Consider the following 14459-nt stretch of genomic DNA (forward strand, 5'->3'; position numbering starts at 1 on the left):
GAACCGCAGAATGGTTTGGCCTTCCCGTGGGAAATAGGAAGGACTAGCCCATGTAATGGAAAAGGGGGGGAGAGCTGTAGTTTTTTTTTTTATTAAAACAAACCTAAGCGTCTGTGCCGATTCGGGGCACTTCGCAGCGCTTCTTCCGCCATCATCCGGAGCCTTTTCGACGTTGACCTCTCACCCCCGGCAGGAGTGGCTTGGGGAGGCGGAGCTTGAAAAAGGGGCGGGTGCTGGAGACGTTCATGGGGGCGCAGCGGCGGCAGCGGTTCGGGCTGAACGTGTGACGGATGGCTCTGGAGGTAGGCGGTTGCGCAAAGCGTTCCCTCTTTCCTTACACCCAAAACGGTAGGGAGGTGGGAGGAGAAAGCGTGGTACTGGGGCTGGGTGGGGGGTGCCAGTTGAATTCCTCTCGGGTTTAAGAGGCGGGAATGGAGGGGAGGCAGAAAATAGCTACTCTGTTGAGTATCGGTCCTTCTACCGAGCTTACGCCAAGTAAGGACGCTGCAACTATATCTCCAGTAGAGTAGCTCAGGGTTGAACTGTGGAGTCCTTGTGAACTGTGGAATCCTTGGGGTCAGCCTCAGGGTTGAACTGAGGAGTCCTTAGCCCAAGAAGAAAAAACAGGAGTCATCTACAACATACAGTGTAAGGACTGTAACAAACACTACGTAGGACAGACAGGCAGAAGACTAGCAGAGCACATCCGCGAGCACCAAGTAGCAGTCAGAAGACATGATGAAAACTCCTTAATCTCACAACACATGGACAGACTTAACCATAGTTTTAACTGGGAAACTGTCAGCATTTTAGACTAAGCTAAATCCAAAAATGCAAGAGAATTCTTGGAAGCTTGGTATTCAGGCAAGGCAGCAATTAACAGTCACATAGAGATAAACAGCATCTACATACTATTCAAAAGAGACAGAAAACCAGAAGATCGCCTCACCAGCAATCAATCACCAGTAGTCATCACCCAGATAAGCAAAGGTCACCACCAGACACACAATCAAGCAGCAAACATATGCTAATCAAAGAACTACCAGAGGAGCAAAACGAAACCCCCACCAGCACTGGCAAGGCAGCCCACAGCACATAAATAGAGAGCAAACCCCATCCCATTTTAGCACTGAAGATGTTACCTAGCTGAGTAATGAAACATTTGCAAGAAAAGAACCAAGCTCAGAGAACCCCAAGGACTGCACAACTGTATCTCCTTTGGGGTTTTTTTCCTCCCAAATAAACTTGCATGGTGGATTTGTGGCTATATTTATGACAGACGCTCGGTGGACTAGCTCCTGTCAATAAGCACTGATCCCTTTCTTGATAGGAAATTAAAAGGAAAGCCTTTATTTTTCCATCCATGGCTTTAGAAGGGGGTAACTCATTACCATCCTAGCAATGCATAATTTAGGAAATGAGCTTTTCAGGTGGGACTGCCTTCTTTGCTCTGAGGGGCTTAACTGCTTCCTTTCCTCCATCCTTAAGCCATATTCTCATTATCACCAATTTCATTCTTCATAGTATTCCTTTTAAAAACTGCTGAAAAGTCTGTTTGCAAATAGGGCAATTTTCATAAAGGTGCATTCTCCACTGTAGAATTATAATGCCATCTGTAATCCTTGAGTTAGTAAAATGCTGGCATAAAAGGTGTTGTCTGTGTCCTACCTTTGTTCCAAGTCACTGCTGAATGGTTTGTCCTGATTTGTCTGTGCGTACCATTCACTATAAGCAAAGTAATTGGTTTTCTTCTGTGGCTTTGCTGCCCAGAGTCCACTGGAATTGGGTGGCCAATAAATTTAAATAAATAACAATAAATAATTCCATACAATGTCTCACCAACCAGCAGAGAAAACATCCACCAGTCAGAGACTTGCAGCAGGAATGACATGAATTTGACTCTGCCCAGTCTTCTCTAGGCTTGTTGGCCTGCTGCTCACCCACATCATGCGTGGGCATTTCCCACATTAAAAACACTGTGAAATAAGGATACCCATAGAAAAACACCAGAGTCAAAATAGCCCCAATGAGGAGGGTGGGGGTTCTGCCAGACTAATTAGATCTTATGGAGAGGGAGAACTAAAACTGATTAGCTCCTAGGCAGCCCTATCTTTATTCCAAGCTGGGGGTAAGAGATTGAAATTGACAGATGACAAAAGTCCAGTTTAACCACCTTCCTTATTCTCCAAACACTGTACAGTACTATGGAATAGCTGGGCTGTTGCATCTTATGTTACAGATACATTTGAGAATACTTACTGTTAAAGGGGGATGGTGAAAAACTTCCTTCTCCCTAAATGAAATAGTGAAGGTTTGGTCTCTTCCCTACTGTGCTGTTTGAAGTATAGAAAAAAAATGGTATCAACAGTAGTGCATGCTCACACATGTATGGGAAAGTGATACAAATCAAAGAAACCCAGGAACCAAACACTTATTGAACCTTGTGAAGGCTGGGAGAGAACGGCTTTGGTGGAGGCTGGTTGGAGACTAGAATGGAAGAGATGCGCCTGCCTCTTCCAACACTGCTAAATCACACCTTTGATCATGTTCACAATGGGCCAGCTGACTTTCCCTCTGGAGAAATGACTGGTGATTTTACACACCTTGAGGCTATCATTAGATGATGTTGGAGTAAGGGGTAGCATGCTACTTTTATATTTGTACAGCTCATAAAACTTAGGCTATCTCATTTATGGGCTAAGGATGGAGCAAGGGCAGTGTTGTAGAACCAAGAGGGAAAATTAGTGCTGTCGAGGTAAGATTGTGCTGCCTTAATGGAAGATGGGGGACAGGCCCAAACAGCAGATTTCATCATAGTGTAACTGTTGTTCCCTTAATCAGTCTTCTTTGCCTCAGTAAGTCCCACATCTTTAATTTTCCTGTTGATGAAGTAAAAGGAACTTTGTTGTGTTTCTACTTTTTTAAAAAATAAGTTGAAATCTGTCTAAATTTCTTTTGGAAAGGCAGTGTGACTGTAATAGATTTAGTAGGCTTCTGTAAGGCTATTAGCCACTGCTTGCTTGGAAGCATATCCTGTTTAATTCAAAGGTGAAGGCTGGCCTACATGGCTTTCTTTGTAAGTGTGAAAGAAGTTTCAGATTTCTAGAATATTTTATAAGATGCTGAATTCCGATTTCTGAAATGAGACAACAATATTTCTTCTGTTATCCTTTCTTGGTATTATTCAGGGCAGCAATCTTTTGGGTTGGGGTATATTTGGAAACTTGAGAGTGTGTGATGAGCACATTCACATTTTCCCCAAGGAAGGTTTGATTATTCACAAATGCCATGGGGTGGGGGATGTGCATGATCAATTGTGGAACAAGTATTGATTGGAAAGCAAGCTAGCCCCCTTGGATGCTTTGTACCATTCCAGTATTTGTGCAAATAAATATGAGGCTAGATGATTTTGGTCTGCAGCATGGTGGAGACTTGGTGGGCCAAGAGATTTGTCTGAAGACACACTAGTTCCCCCCAAGCACCATGTTATTACAGTTACATAGTCATTGCTTAACAATAAAAAGTAGTTAACTTTTCTTTTTGATTATCATTTATTTAGCAGCATCAGCATGAATGATATTAAAGTAGAAGACAATTTTTACATCAAAAGATTTAGGCTGTGAAGCTCAACATTAAGGGGAGGTAAACAGTTGCAGAAATGAGTAGAAGGAATATATGACTGTGCATTCTGCACATGTTTAGGTTATTACAGAATGGCATGTATGGCTTTTCAGAAAATGCATGTTTGGTGAAGTACATTGTTCTGAGAATCGTTAACACTTTTTCTTTAGAGTATGATACTAGATATTTCATATTGCCTTTTTAAAATGTCTGTTCTCTTTTCACATCTGAAAAGCTTGATTTTTTTAAATAAAAAAACAAATGAAAAATCACTTGTATTTCTGAAGATTAGAATCAAGAAACATCTTATATCAGTATATAAAATATAGGAAGATAAAAGGGTTGAGTGATTTTTTGAAGGCATAAAAGCAAACAGTATTTTTTTTCTGGCCTCATTGGAACAATAAAAATTAAAAACCCCTGGAGGTACAGAATAATTTAACTTTCAAATTTTTGCCTTTCAGAGCCAGCCACAAGTATAGTATGCGCAATCAACAATTTGTTCTTCCACCTTTCAGCTGTATGGCATTTATTTATAATATTATACTAGATTGACCAGAGAGAATAAGCAGGTATATACTTAAACCTCCTTGTTAAAAATATCATTTTTCCAACCTTGAATAATACAAAGGAAAAAAAAAATCTCGGTGTAATATGGTTTGCTGCTCTCAAGTGTCCCATTTGTAATGTTGGAATAAGATCCAACTGGGAGACCAGTCAGTTTTAGTATATGTAGTGGGGTACAGCATTGTTTTGTGTCAGACTTCACACCATGAAATCTCAGCTCTGCAGATACTTAACCCCTTATTTAGTAACTTGGCTTAACTTTGTAGAAAACTCTCCAATATGACACAATGATTAGAATCTTTACTGAAAACAAGAATGGCGCCTTATGCACAGTGGATGATTTGCACTTTGCAGTGCAAAGAAGTCAAATCCTTTATGTTATGTTATCTATGTTCTAGAGTTTAAACTCTAGCTTTTTCCTCCCACCTGAATAAATAGATATTTGGTTAGACTCTCAATAGCCTTAAGAGACAGGTGAACTATATTTGTATAATGGTTCTTTCTAGTCTCGGAACTGTTAGTTGCTGGCTTGCCAGATTCAGCATTTAGATTTTTGTCTTTCACCTAAATATCTTGGGCCAGCTGTAACTAGGATAAGCCCCTGTCTGAATCAAAGCCAAGCTCCATGTTGTGAAGGGGTGGATGGGTGACAAGGCTATCCTCAGGCACTATTCCAAGACAAATCACCACTTTATCTTATAATACAACCTTGTTCTCCCATTCCCACACTTATGAGTGTGGATACCTGGCTCTGGTTCTTGCTTGCATTGTCATTGTCAAGCTCCAAGGGAATTGGGCAGACCACCTATCATTTTCCACTCATATGTACTTCTTCATAGTATTGGAATGGACTGGGAAATGAACAGTTGCTTGACTCTTAGCCTGTTACAGAATTGACAGCAGTATATTTCTAAGCTTGTGAACAAGAGATTGAGAGGTGCAGCATGCACAGCTGATACTGCTAGGATAGAGGCCTAAATAACAGCCGACACTGGAAGCAAAGTATCAGCTCTAGGAAATTGTCCAGTATCCTGGATGCTGTGAAAAGTTGTGTCTGAAATCCTGAATACTGTTAAACATAGGCAGAATTAAACTAAGTGGACCAGTATTCCAATTCTGCATAAAGCAATATCCTTTCTTCATCTCTTTTTTCCTTCTTGTTAGCCTTTCTATAATTTCCCCTAAGATAATTCGCAGCAAGGGGAAAAAAAAAAGAAACATGTACACTCATTCACTCCTATTGTTGTTGTTTTTATGATAGGGTTCTTGAGAATCAAGAAAAAATGGCAAAAGAACTTCGAGAAATAATACAAAGATGTGTAAGTATTTTATTGCTTGCTGAGTTATCAAACTTGAGAATATTATTCTGATCTTTGAAAATAATGAAATCTGATCTTCATCGTTCTCTTCTGTTCTGGGGCTGTAGATATTGTCATTAGACTCATAAAAGGGTGGAAATTCTGTGTCTAAATGATCTTGGATTAGACCCCGATTTTTAGTCATGCTGGCAGGAGTTAATGATCATTGGGGTGCAACTCACTGGGAAGTCTATACTGGAAGAGGATATTAATTCTGTATTAATAGTAGTTTGAATACAATACTGTATTTAATTGAAGTAGTAAGAGTCTTACATGTTCTTGTACTGCACCCTTTTTAAAAGAATCATGTTTGCAATAGCACAATATAAGTATTGTATTATGTTTCTATATACCTTTATCTTGTGAATTATAATTAAAACATATATTCTTGCAGCAAATTCTTGATGAAGAGAATTTTAAAGGGGAAGACTTTAATCTTTTTCAAGTTGCTGGACAGAAGTGTTTGGAGGAAGGGAATATAGCTGAAGTATTGGAAGTTGTTCAAAATGAGAAAAATATGGTGAGTGAAAAGTACATATTTTTGTTTTATGTCTGATTACAAATGTGAGAGGAACAGGAGTCAATTATGCATGTTCTTTCTGTAGAGCAGAGGCTCAACATCATGGCTTCCAGATTTGTTATTTTAATTTGTTTATTTTATTCAATTTGGATGCTGCCCGACTCCAACCAACTCTGGTGGCTCACAACAATAAATAACATAAAAACAGTGGGATACCAAAAATTAGCCAAAACAATTACAAATATAACTACAAAATAATCACAATATGTCAATCCAACAACAAAGGAAACAAAAAGCATCATAAACAGGGGAACCACTCTACTCCAAGGCCTGGGTATATAGCCAGATCTTTAGGGCTTTCTGGAATGTCATCAGGGTGGGAGCTGTAGAGATCTCAGCAAGGACCTCATTCAGCTGATATAATTCCCATCCAGAAGGACCATTGGCTGATGTAGGCATGAGTTTGATAATCTGTTTTTAAGCTAGGGTATATTATCTTCGTTCCATATGTTTGATAGTAGCATATTTGCAAATGTGTGTCTAGTATATGCAGGGATTCAGAGTTTCAGTGGCATGTGGCCACAGCTAACTAAACATCCATAGCATGTTTCCTAATGTTTGTTAGGAGAAATATTATTTCAAATGAAAAAGGGATGAACTACAAAATGAAGATTGAGTTTGCATACTGTACTAAGCCATGGTTAATTGAATAAATTGCAATTGGCTGGGTTTGTATAACATGCTAAGCAATAAACCATTTTTTACACAGTTCAATAGTCAAATTGATATAACAGACTATGCCATAAAACAGATTGCACATTTTAATGCGCTGTATAAATTCAGGCTAAGTTTGAATTTGTTAAGATAGGCACATTTGAACTGTACAGGGATGTTCTCTGCTAATAAGTAATTCCTCTATTATAATCAGCCTTTTATATAAGAGTCTTATTTGCATATGGTGCTAAATCTTGGCTTAGTGTCATATGAGCAAAACTGCGGATTTGTGAAGTCCTCCTTCTGCCCAATTATATATTTATCTGGGAAGGTGTCCTTCAGCTGGATTAATGAATGCAAGCAAAATGGTTTGCAAGCTCATGCTTTGTTGGCATGAATTGGAATTTGAGACCTTTGGGAAGTGGAAGAGGGCACGTCTCAATGACATCGCTATTTCTTGAAATTCTAGTAAAATGTGATGTTTCCTTTTTAGAGCATTAGATGCCAAAATAAGTGTGATTTTATAAAATTGTGCATATTTTGGGAGGGGGGCTTCTGATCTTTGTTCTTGTTAATTTAGCACAGGCTTTGACAACTTGATGCCTACCACCAGGTATTTTGAACTACCACTTCCAACATGTCTTTTTCTCAACCTCAGTAATTAGAGCTAATGAACTCTGAAACATCTGGATGGCACAGAACAGCTTGAATGTAGACCACTGTACTTACCTTTGATGTCTGTTTTAATTTTTGTCTTTTTCTAAACCTGCAGCTGAAATTTTTCCCCCTACAGGTTATTATCAAAAATATGGGCTGGAATCTTATTGGACCTATACTCAGATGTATGCTGAAACATAAGCAAGATGATATTGAGAGAGAATATTGTATGAAAATGCTAGACAAATTGGTAGAAGTAAGTTGCAACATCTGTGCTATAAACTATTTTGGAAGTATTTCTAAAGATTGTCCTTTTGTTTTGCCCTTCCATGCTGATATAGACAATAGGCATTCTCAGATTTGTAGGTAACTGGTCAAGAAATGGGTGTGGAACTAAGGAAATTGCAATATTTAATGCCCCCATTTTCATAAATATAGTGAAAAGTGTTTTGAGAGTACGAATGAACAAAGTGATGCTCAAAGAATAAGCAACTTGTTTAAGAAAATGTTAGCTTGATTTTGGACAAACAGGATTTCTGCTAGAGCATAATGTAAATTGGTCAAGGGAAAACTCTCATTCTGAACTGCATTTAAACAGCTAAATAGAATCAATTCTGTTTTCATAGAATAACTTTTCTGTTTCAGAAAACCTATATTAAAATATAATTTGGGTTTTAATATTTAATTGCTTAGGTCAATAAGCAAACATCTTGATTGACTAAAATGGTGACAGGTATTTTATTTCACCAATTAATAAGTAAAAAGTAACTTGATGTGTAGCCATTTTAAATGCCATGCAAAACATATCCTTGTGAAATATCCTTAACATGGCAAAGATGGCCATGTAAGATAAAGATAAAACATGAAGTTTCCTTCAAATCTGCTCAGTTCTTAGTGGTATCATGGACACGTCCATGTAGCTTTCTTGGCAGTAAAAGAAGTGGCTTCCCATTGCCTTCTTTCAGCCTTATACTAGCTTTTCTCTTTCTTGCAGATGTGTAGTCCAAAAGAGCTTATATTGGGCTTCCTGGAACAGATTGAACAAGCTTCTAAGGAACAGATATCCTCAGTTATTTTGCTCCTGCTTAAGCCTTTGCAAGAAGGTAACAAGCATCTTAACTTTTCAGACTTTGAAATTATAACAGATGGGCTGTCAACATCCATTTATTTGCAGCCGAAATACTTGGGAACAATTCGCCTGATAGCTTATCTAGTTGCAGTTAAGTGGTATCTCACAGGGTTCTTGAAAGACTTCCAAGGGTATAACTGCTGTAAAATACTTAGAAGCATCCTTTATAAGTAATAGGTGTTAGATTTTAATTATCTTTAAGTTTGCTCAAGTCCTTATAGGAAGGAGAAGCAATTGAGTCCCACTCAGTCAGTCAACCTTTTGGGAGGGGTGGAGGGAGAGGCTCCTAGGATGCTTTGAACTAGAGTTGCTGAAAATCAGCACTTGTACAAATGTAAGTGAAAATCCTGAAGTGTTTTTTAAAAAAACAGAACAAAAACAAAACCTCTAAATCTCCCCTTAGATCCAGGAAGTGATGAACTATGAGGGTAAGGAGATATATTTCATGATATTAGTTTAATAGTTGTTAAATCATAATCTGGTTATGTGATGTATTTTTATTTATTTAATTTCTATAGCTGCCCATCTCAACCAAGTGACTCTGGGCGGTGAACAATTCTAAAACAATAAAAACAATTAAAAACAATATGAAAATAAATATATACAGCAGCCAAGAAAATTATCATAATTATGAAGCCATGAATGGCAGTTTCTAAAAATATGGCTAAGCATTGGCTGGATTCACGCATCTTATTCCATGACTTGTTTTAATTACAGTTTGTAATTGGTTCACATAAAATAAAGCAGAAGACATATTTCAAACACAGGGTTCAGATGTCATGGTAAACCAAACCAAACCAATCATATTATGGCTTGACATCTTTGAACCTAGCTAATGGCTGTTCTGTTCTTGGATCTGTATGACAAAAATATCTTGGTGTATAGTCAAAATAAGTAATAAACCTGAAAGTTCTGTAACAAGCATTTTGACTTTTTTTTTTTTAGCACTTCTTAAACTTGATACTAAGAAAGCATATTCAATGGGGTTGTCACTATCTACCATTTTGAACCAGCTCTCCCTTCTGCCTGTCCCTTATACAAAACAGCAACTGCAAGAAGACCAGCATGGGCTTTGCCGGTGCTGCAATGCTCTAACACAGTTTGTCAAACCATTTGTGCTTGAAATTGTTCAACATATGGAGATCACATCAGGTGGCAACTGCAACGATCTAAAGGAGGAACTACTAGGATTGTAAGTAAACCACTTTGCCTTGCAGGGGCTATATAAAGAAACCAACACTGTAGGTTTGTCAGCATATACCAGTCTAGGCCGTAACAGATGCAAGTAGCAGTTTCAGAGACTGATCTGTAGCAGAGAATGTAGGGTAAAAGAGCTTTGGTCTCTCTCCCACCTTTATTTTCTACAATAAAAGCTATTTTGTTGTAAAAGTCCACACTCATCTCAGTGATGGGCAAGAAATAGTTCTAGGGGATGGGACCAGGCTGTCCACAGGGTGTGGACATTAAAAAACAGGCCGAGCTTCAATCATACCATCACGGCTACCATCTTAACTTTTTTTTTACCATATCCTGCAGAAATGCCAGAAGAGAGTAAATACTGCTGCCTTTTATCCACCGCTTTTTTTGGCTGGAAATGAAACCAGCATGAAACCTAATGATTGAGTTCATACTTGCACTAAACTGAATGTGTTCTGTTTTACTTAATATGTTACAGGAAATTGTTTTGTAAATCATAATTCATAGTTTAGCACACCATGTAAACCAAGGCAATAGGGCTTATTAAGCAAAATGTGAACTCTGTCTATTTGTGAACTTGATACTTTTCTTGTATTTTCTCTTCTTGTTATGTTTTCTCTCTCTTTTTCCTTTTAGTTCTTTTTCTAAAGCTGTATTGGTTTAGTTCTATTATGAAATTACCAGCTTTATTTTTATTATTAAGTTACCAGCTATGCCTGAACTGATATTATTACTTTGGGAGGGGAAAAGGGTTGTTTGTGGTGTTTCACACTGATTCTGTATAACACCCGTGGATTCTACTCTAAAGAAAAGCTTGAGATAACACTTCCATTTTCAGCCGTTCTGCCAGTTCTTAGTTATAGAATACATTGTACCACCAATAACCATAAAGGTGTTGAGTCCTTGGGGTTCTCTGAGCTTGGTTCTTTTCTTGCGAACATTTCAGTACCCGGCTAGGTAACATCTTCAGTGCTAAAATGGGATGGGGTTTGCTCTCTATTTATATACTGTGGCCTGCCTTGCCAGTGCTGGTGGGGGTGGGGGCTTTGTTTTGCTCTTCTGGTAGTTCCTTTTCCTGGACAGACTTAACCATAGTTTTAACTGGGAAACTGTCAGCATTTTAGACCAAGCTAAATCCAAAAATGCAAGAGAATTCTTGGAAGCTTGGTATTCAGACAAGGCAGCAATTAACAGACACATAGAGATAAACAGCATCTACATATTATTCAAAAAAGACGAAAGACCAGAAGATCACCGCACCAGCAGTCATCATCCAGATAAGCAAAGGCACACAATCAAGCAGTAAACATATACTAATCAAGGACCTACCAGAGGAGCAAAACAAATCCCCACCAGCCCTGGCAAAGCAGGCCACAGTATATAAATAGAGAGCAAGCCCCATTCCATTCTAGCACTGAAGATGTTACCTAGCTGGGTAATGAAACATTTGCAAGAAAAGAACCAAGCTCAGAGAACCCCAAGGACTCCACAGTTCAACCCTGAGCTACACATATTTGCCTCTATTGGAACCATAAATGTCCTGTGCTGGTGCTTTTATTAATTAGTGCTTGACTGTTTCTCTGATGTGCTCCACTACTTTTGTTTTCAGTTGCCTGAAAAGTTTACAATATCCATTGCTAATGGCAGAGCTTGATCCACTACCTGAAGAGACAGCTGAGCATCCCCTGAGGCAGTTTGCTGCTGATATACTTGTAAGTGCAACTTGGCTGTGTCTTCTTTCTGCCCCAATTATAAAAGGACTTACAGTTATTTGTAAAATGACTTGCAAACCTTGGCTTCCTGTCTGTATTATCAAGATTCATGAACAGTATTCTTGAAAGCAGCACTGATTCAGGTAAGGGAACTATAAATAGCCTCTGAGCTAAAGAGATCTAATGACAGTACAGATAAGCTATGCTTACCATACCTGGTGATATGTGGTTTCGCTAGCAGTGCCTGCTGGAGAGGGAGCTACAAGAGGGTAGGGAATGACAAGCGCGTGATTGTCATCTCACAAATGTGAGATACCTTGTGTCAGATATCAATGGCATCACTACATAAGGATGCCACTTGCGCAATGCCACCACATCATTGTCAACATCATTGCTTGCTTGTTATAGACACTGCTGGTCTGATTATTTACTACAGTATAAACTTTTCTGTGTACTTTTTTACATGAACCTGAGCACAATTGATCTCCTGGAGCTGCAGCTTAGCTGATTCTGTAATTCTATATATATATCTACCTGGGAGGAAACTCTTTAGGCCCAGTGAGACTTCTGAGTAGGCCTCTTTAGAATTTCACTAGAAATTCTGCAAAGGAAACAAAATTTTTATACACCCAGATGTTTACTAGAGGCTGACATTAAGCATCTTCAGGTTGGTTTGCATTCATTCTAAGCTTCCCTTCTAAGCTTAGACTTTAGCAGGACATGATGGTTGGGTCCATCTCACAAGCTAAATGTAATTTGCAGATCAGTGACTAAACCAAAATAAAACAAACCACTCTTAGTATGTTGCATGACCAGACCATAATATTAAGTCATAATGTGCTGTGGGGTTTTGGTTATGAATCACTTGTGATTTGTTAATAATGTTTAATCAGTGTTTTTGAAATGGATGAGGATGTCATAGCCTAGGCAGATTTCTCACCCATAAACTGATAATCATTACCATCATCATGAAAATAGTAATAATGATAATGATGAAGGAATAGTAAAACTCTGTAGCATTACCTCCTGGCCTAGTAGCTCTGAGGCATGTAGCCAGTGAACGACAGAGCTGTCTCCTTTTGAAGAGTTGGTACAGAGGTCTTATGATTTAAAAAATCGGGTTTATTAGGAATGTAAAGATGAAAGTTCCTTTTATCTTTTGGTAGTCAAATGCTCCAAACCATATAGAGAGAATAAGGCATTTAGCATTGATCTAATCACAAAGAGGATCTCAAACGTCAGTCTCCCATAGAATAGTATAAAGAGAATGGGCAATGGAGGCTCAAATATCTTTAAATGGGACAAAAGGTATATAAATGGAATTTGCACAAAGGTAGTAAACTTCTCTATCAAAAATCAGAGGCAATTTCTGGAAACTGTTAGACTGACATACCATAAAACAAAGTACCCTGAACACAAATCCAGGCCTAAAACATTTACTTTATGTTAGAGGTAGTATTTCCTTAGCTTGCTTTTCCTGGCTAATTCCTGACTCCATAGATTGCATCCTTCAGCTGCAGTTTCAGAAGCAATTTGCTTCAGCTCTTGTTGATTCCTGAGAGATGTTTAGGTAATAATTCAGTGCTTCCGTCACCTCCAGTCCATGGAAAGTTAGTTTTAATAGAAGAGAATATCTGTAGCTCAGGGTTGAACTGTGGAGTTCTTGGTGCTCTCTGAGCTTGATTGATTGCTTGATTGCTTGCAGATGTTTCATTACCCAACTAGGTAACATCAGCAATGCAAATGAGTGTGGGGTTTGCTGCCTGTTTTGCTTAGTTTTGCTGTTCCACAGTTCCAGGCAGATTCTACCCTATTTGCCTAGAGCCCTCCACTTGAGCATTGCCTTTCTCTGCTTCTCCTGGAAGCCAGCTCAGCAAAACCAGCTCAGCTTTTTAGAATAGAATAGATAGAATAGAAATCTTTATTGTCATTGTACTACTTGTACAACGAAATTAAATGCCACCCCAGTGCAGCTTTAAAAATATAAAAACCATAGAACACATAAAACTCATAAAACACAACCTTCACATTCCATATTGCACAACCCCTGATGCTGCATTAATACTGCACTATACGATAGAATTCAGTATAGTTACAGCTCTAAGATAGAAGCTATTCTTCAGCCTATTGGTCCTTGTTTTCATTATCCTGTACCGTCTGCCAGATGGTAATAGTTCAAAAACAAAATGTCCCGGGTGAGATGGGTCCTTAAGAACGTTTTGAGCCTTCTTAAGGCAGCGGGAACTATAAAGTTCTTTCAAAGAGGGGAGAGGGCAACCAATGATCCTCTGGGCAGTGGTGGTAACCCTCTGGAGCGCTTTCCTATCTGCCACTGTGCAGTTAGCAAACCATGCACAGGTGCAGTAGGTCAAAATGCTCTCAGTGGTACAGCGGTAGAAGGTCACCAGCAGTTTTTCATTCAGTTGTTGTTTCCTGAGAAGTCTCAGGTAGTATAATCTCTGCTGGGCCCTCTTGACCAAGGCTGCAATATGAGCGCCCCAGGTCAAGTCCTCCTTTATAGTAACACCCAGAAACTTAAAACTGGCCACCCGCTCCACTCGGTCTCCACTGATAACCAGGGGCTGGATATCTAATCTATTCCTCCTATAGTCCACTATAAGCTCCTTGGTCTTATTGATATTAAGAGCCAAATTATTGTCTCCGCACCACGAAAGCAGCCAGTCCACCTCATCCTGGTAGGCAGACTCATCTCCTTTTTCTAGTCTGCATTTTGCCTACAACTTTCCCTCTCCTCCTTTTTCTTCCAGGCATTCTTCTTAGGTATTCTCTCTCCGCTTTCTTTCAGCCCAAAGATTTTATCCAACAAGGGCAGGGTAAAGGAGAATATGTTGGACATGCCCCAGGCTACCCATTTGGTTTTTAAAATGATTGAGAATCTCTTTCCCTTCTTTCCCTTTGCTTGCCTCCTGCAGGTATGTAAGGTATGACGTATCACCAGAAAGGGTGGTTCCTTCACCTCTCCC

General features: G+C 39.0%; 2 protein-coding genes across 4 annotated transcripts in view; one reads left to right on the top strand and one right to left on the bottom strand.

The window, feature by feature from the left end:
- Positions 1–266, bottom strand: part of RPAP2 (RNA polymerase II associated protein 2) — a 59338-nt gene extending 59072 nt beyond the window's left edge. For 2 of the 3 annotated variants that reach the window (XR_015798550.1, XM_007430879.4), the window contains exon 1: positions 104–261. Coding sequence is in view for 2 of the 3 variants with exons in the window: in XM_007430879.4 (XP_007430941.1) it covers positions 104–155 (52 nt within the window). In the remaining variant the exon portion in view is untranslated. Of the gene's footprint in view, positions 1–103 lie in introns of all 3 variants that reach the window. The other variant, XM_025168361.2, reaches the window with a different exon arrangement.
- Positions 193–14459, top strand: part of GLMN (glomulin, FKBP associated protein) — a 34653-nt gene continuing 20386 nt past the window's right edge. The window contains 7 exon segments of the mRNA XM_025168360.2: positions 193–302; positions 5450–5507; positions 5941–6066; positions 7574–7693; positions 8432–8540; positions 9512–9758; positions 11373–11475. Coding sequence (XP_025024128.1) covers positions 5472–5507; positions 5941–6066; positions 7574–7693; positions 8432–8540; positions 9512–9758; positions 11373–11475 — 741 coding nt within the window. The 5' untranslated portion in view covers positions 193–302; positions 5450–5471.

The sequence above is a fragment of the Python bivittatus genome, unplaced genomic scaffold (assembly GCF_059951505.1).
Source record: "Python bivittatus isolate LINGU-HERP-01145 unplaced genomic scaffold, Pbiv_v1 ctg000700_np1212, whole genome shotgun sequence".
Taxonomy (NCBI): domain Eukaryota; kingdom Metazoa; phylum Chordata; class Lepidosauria; order Squamata; family Pythonidae; genus Python; species Python bivittatus.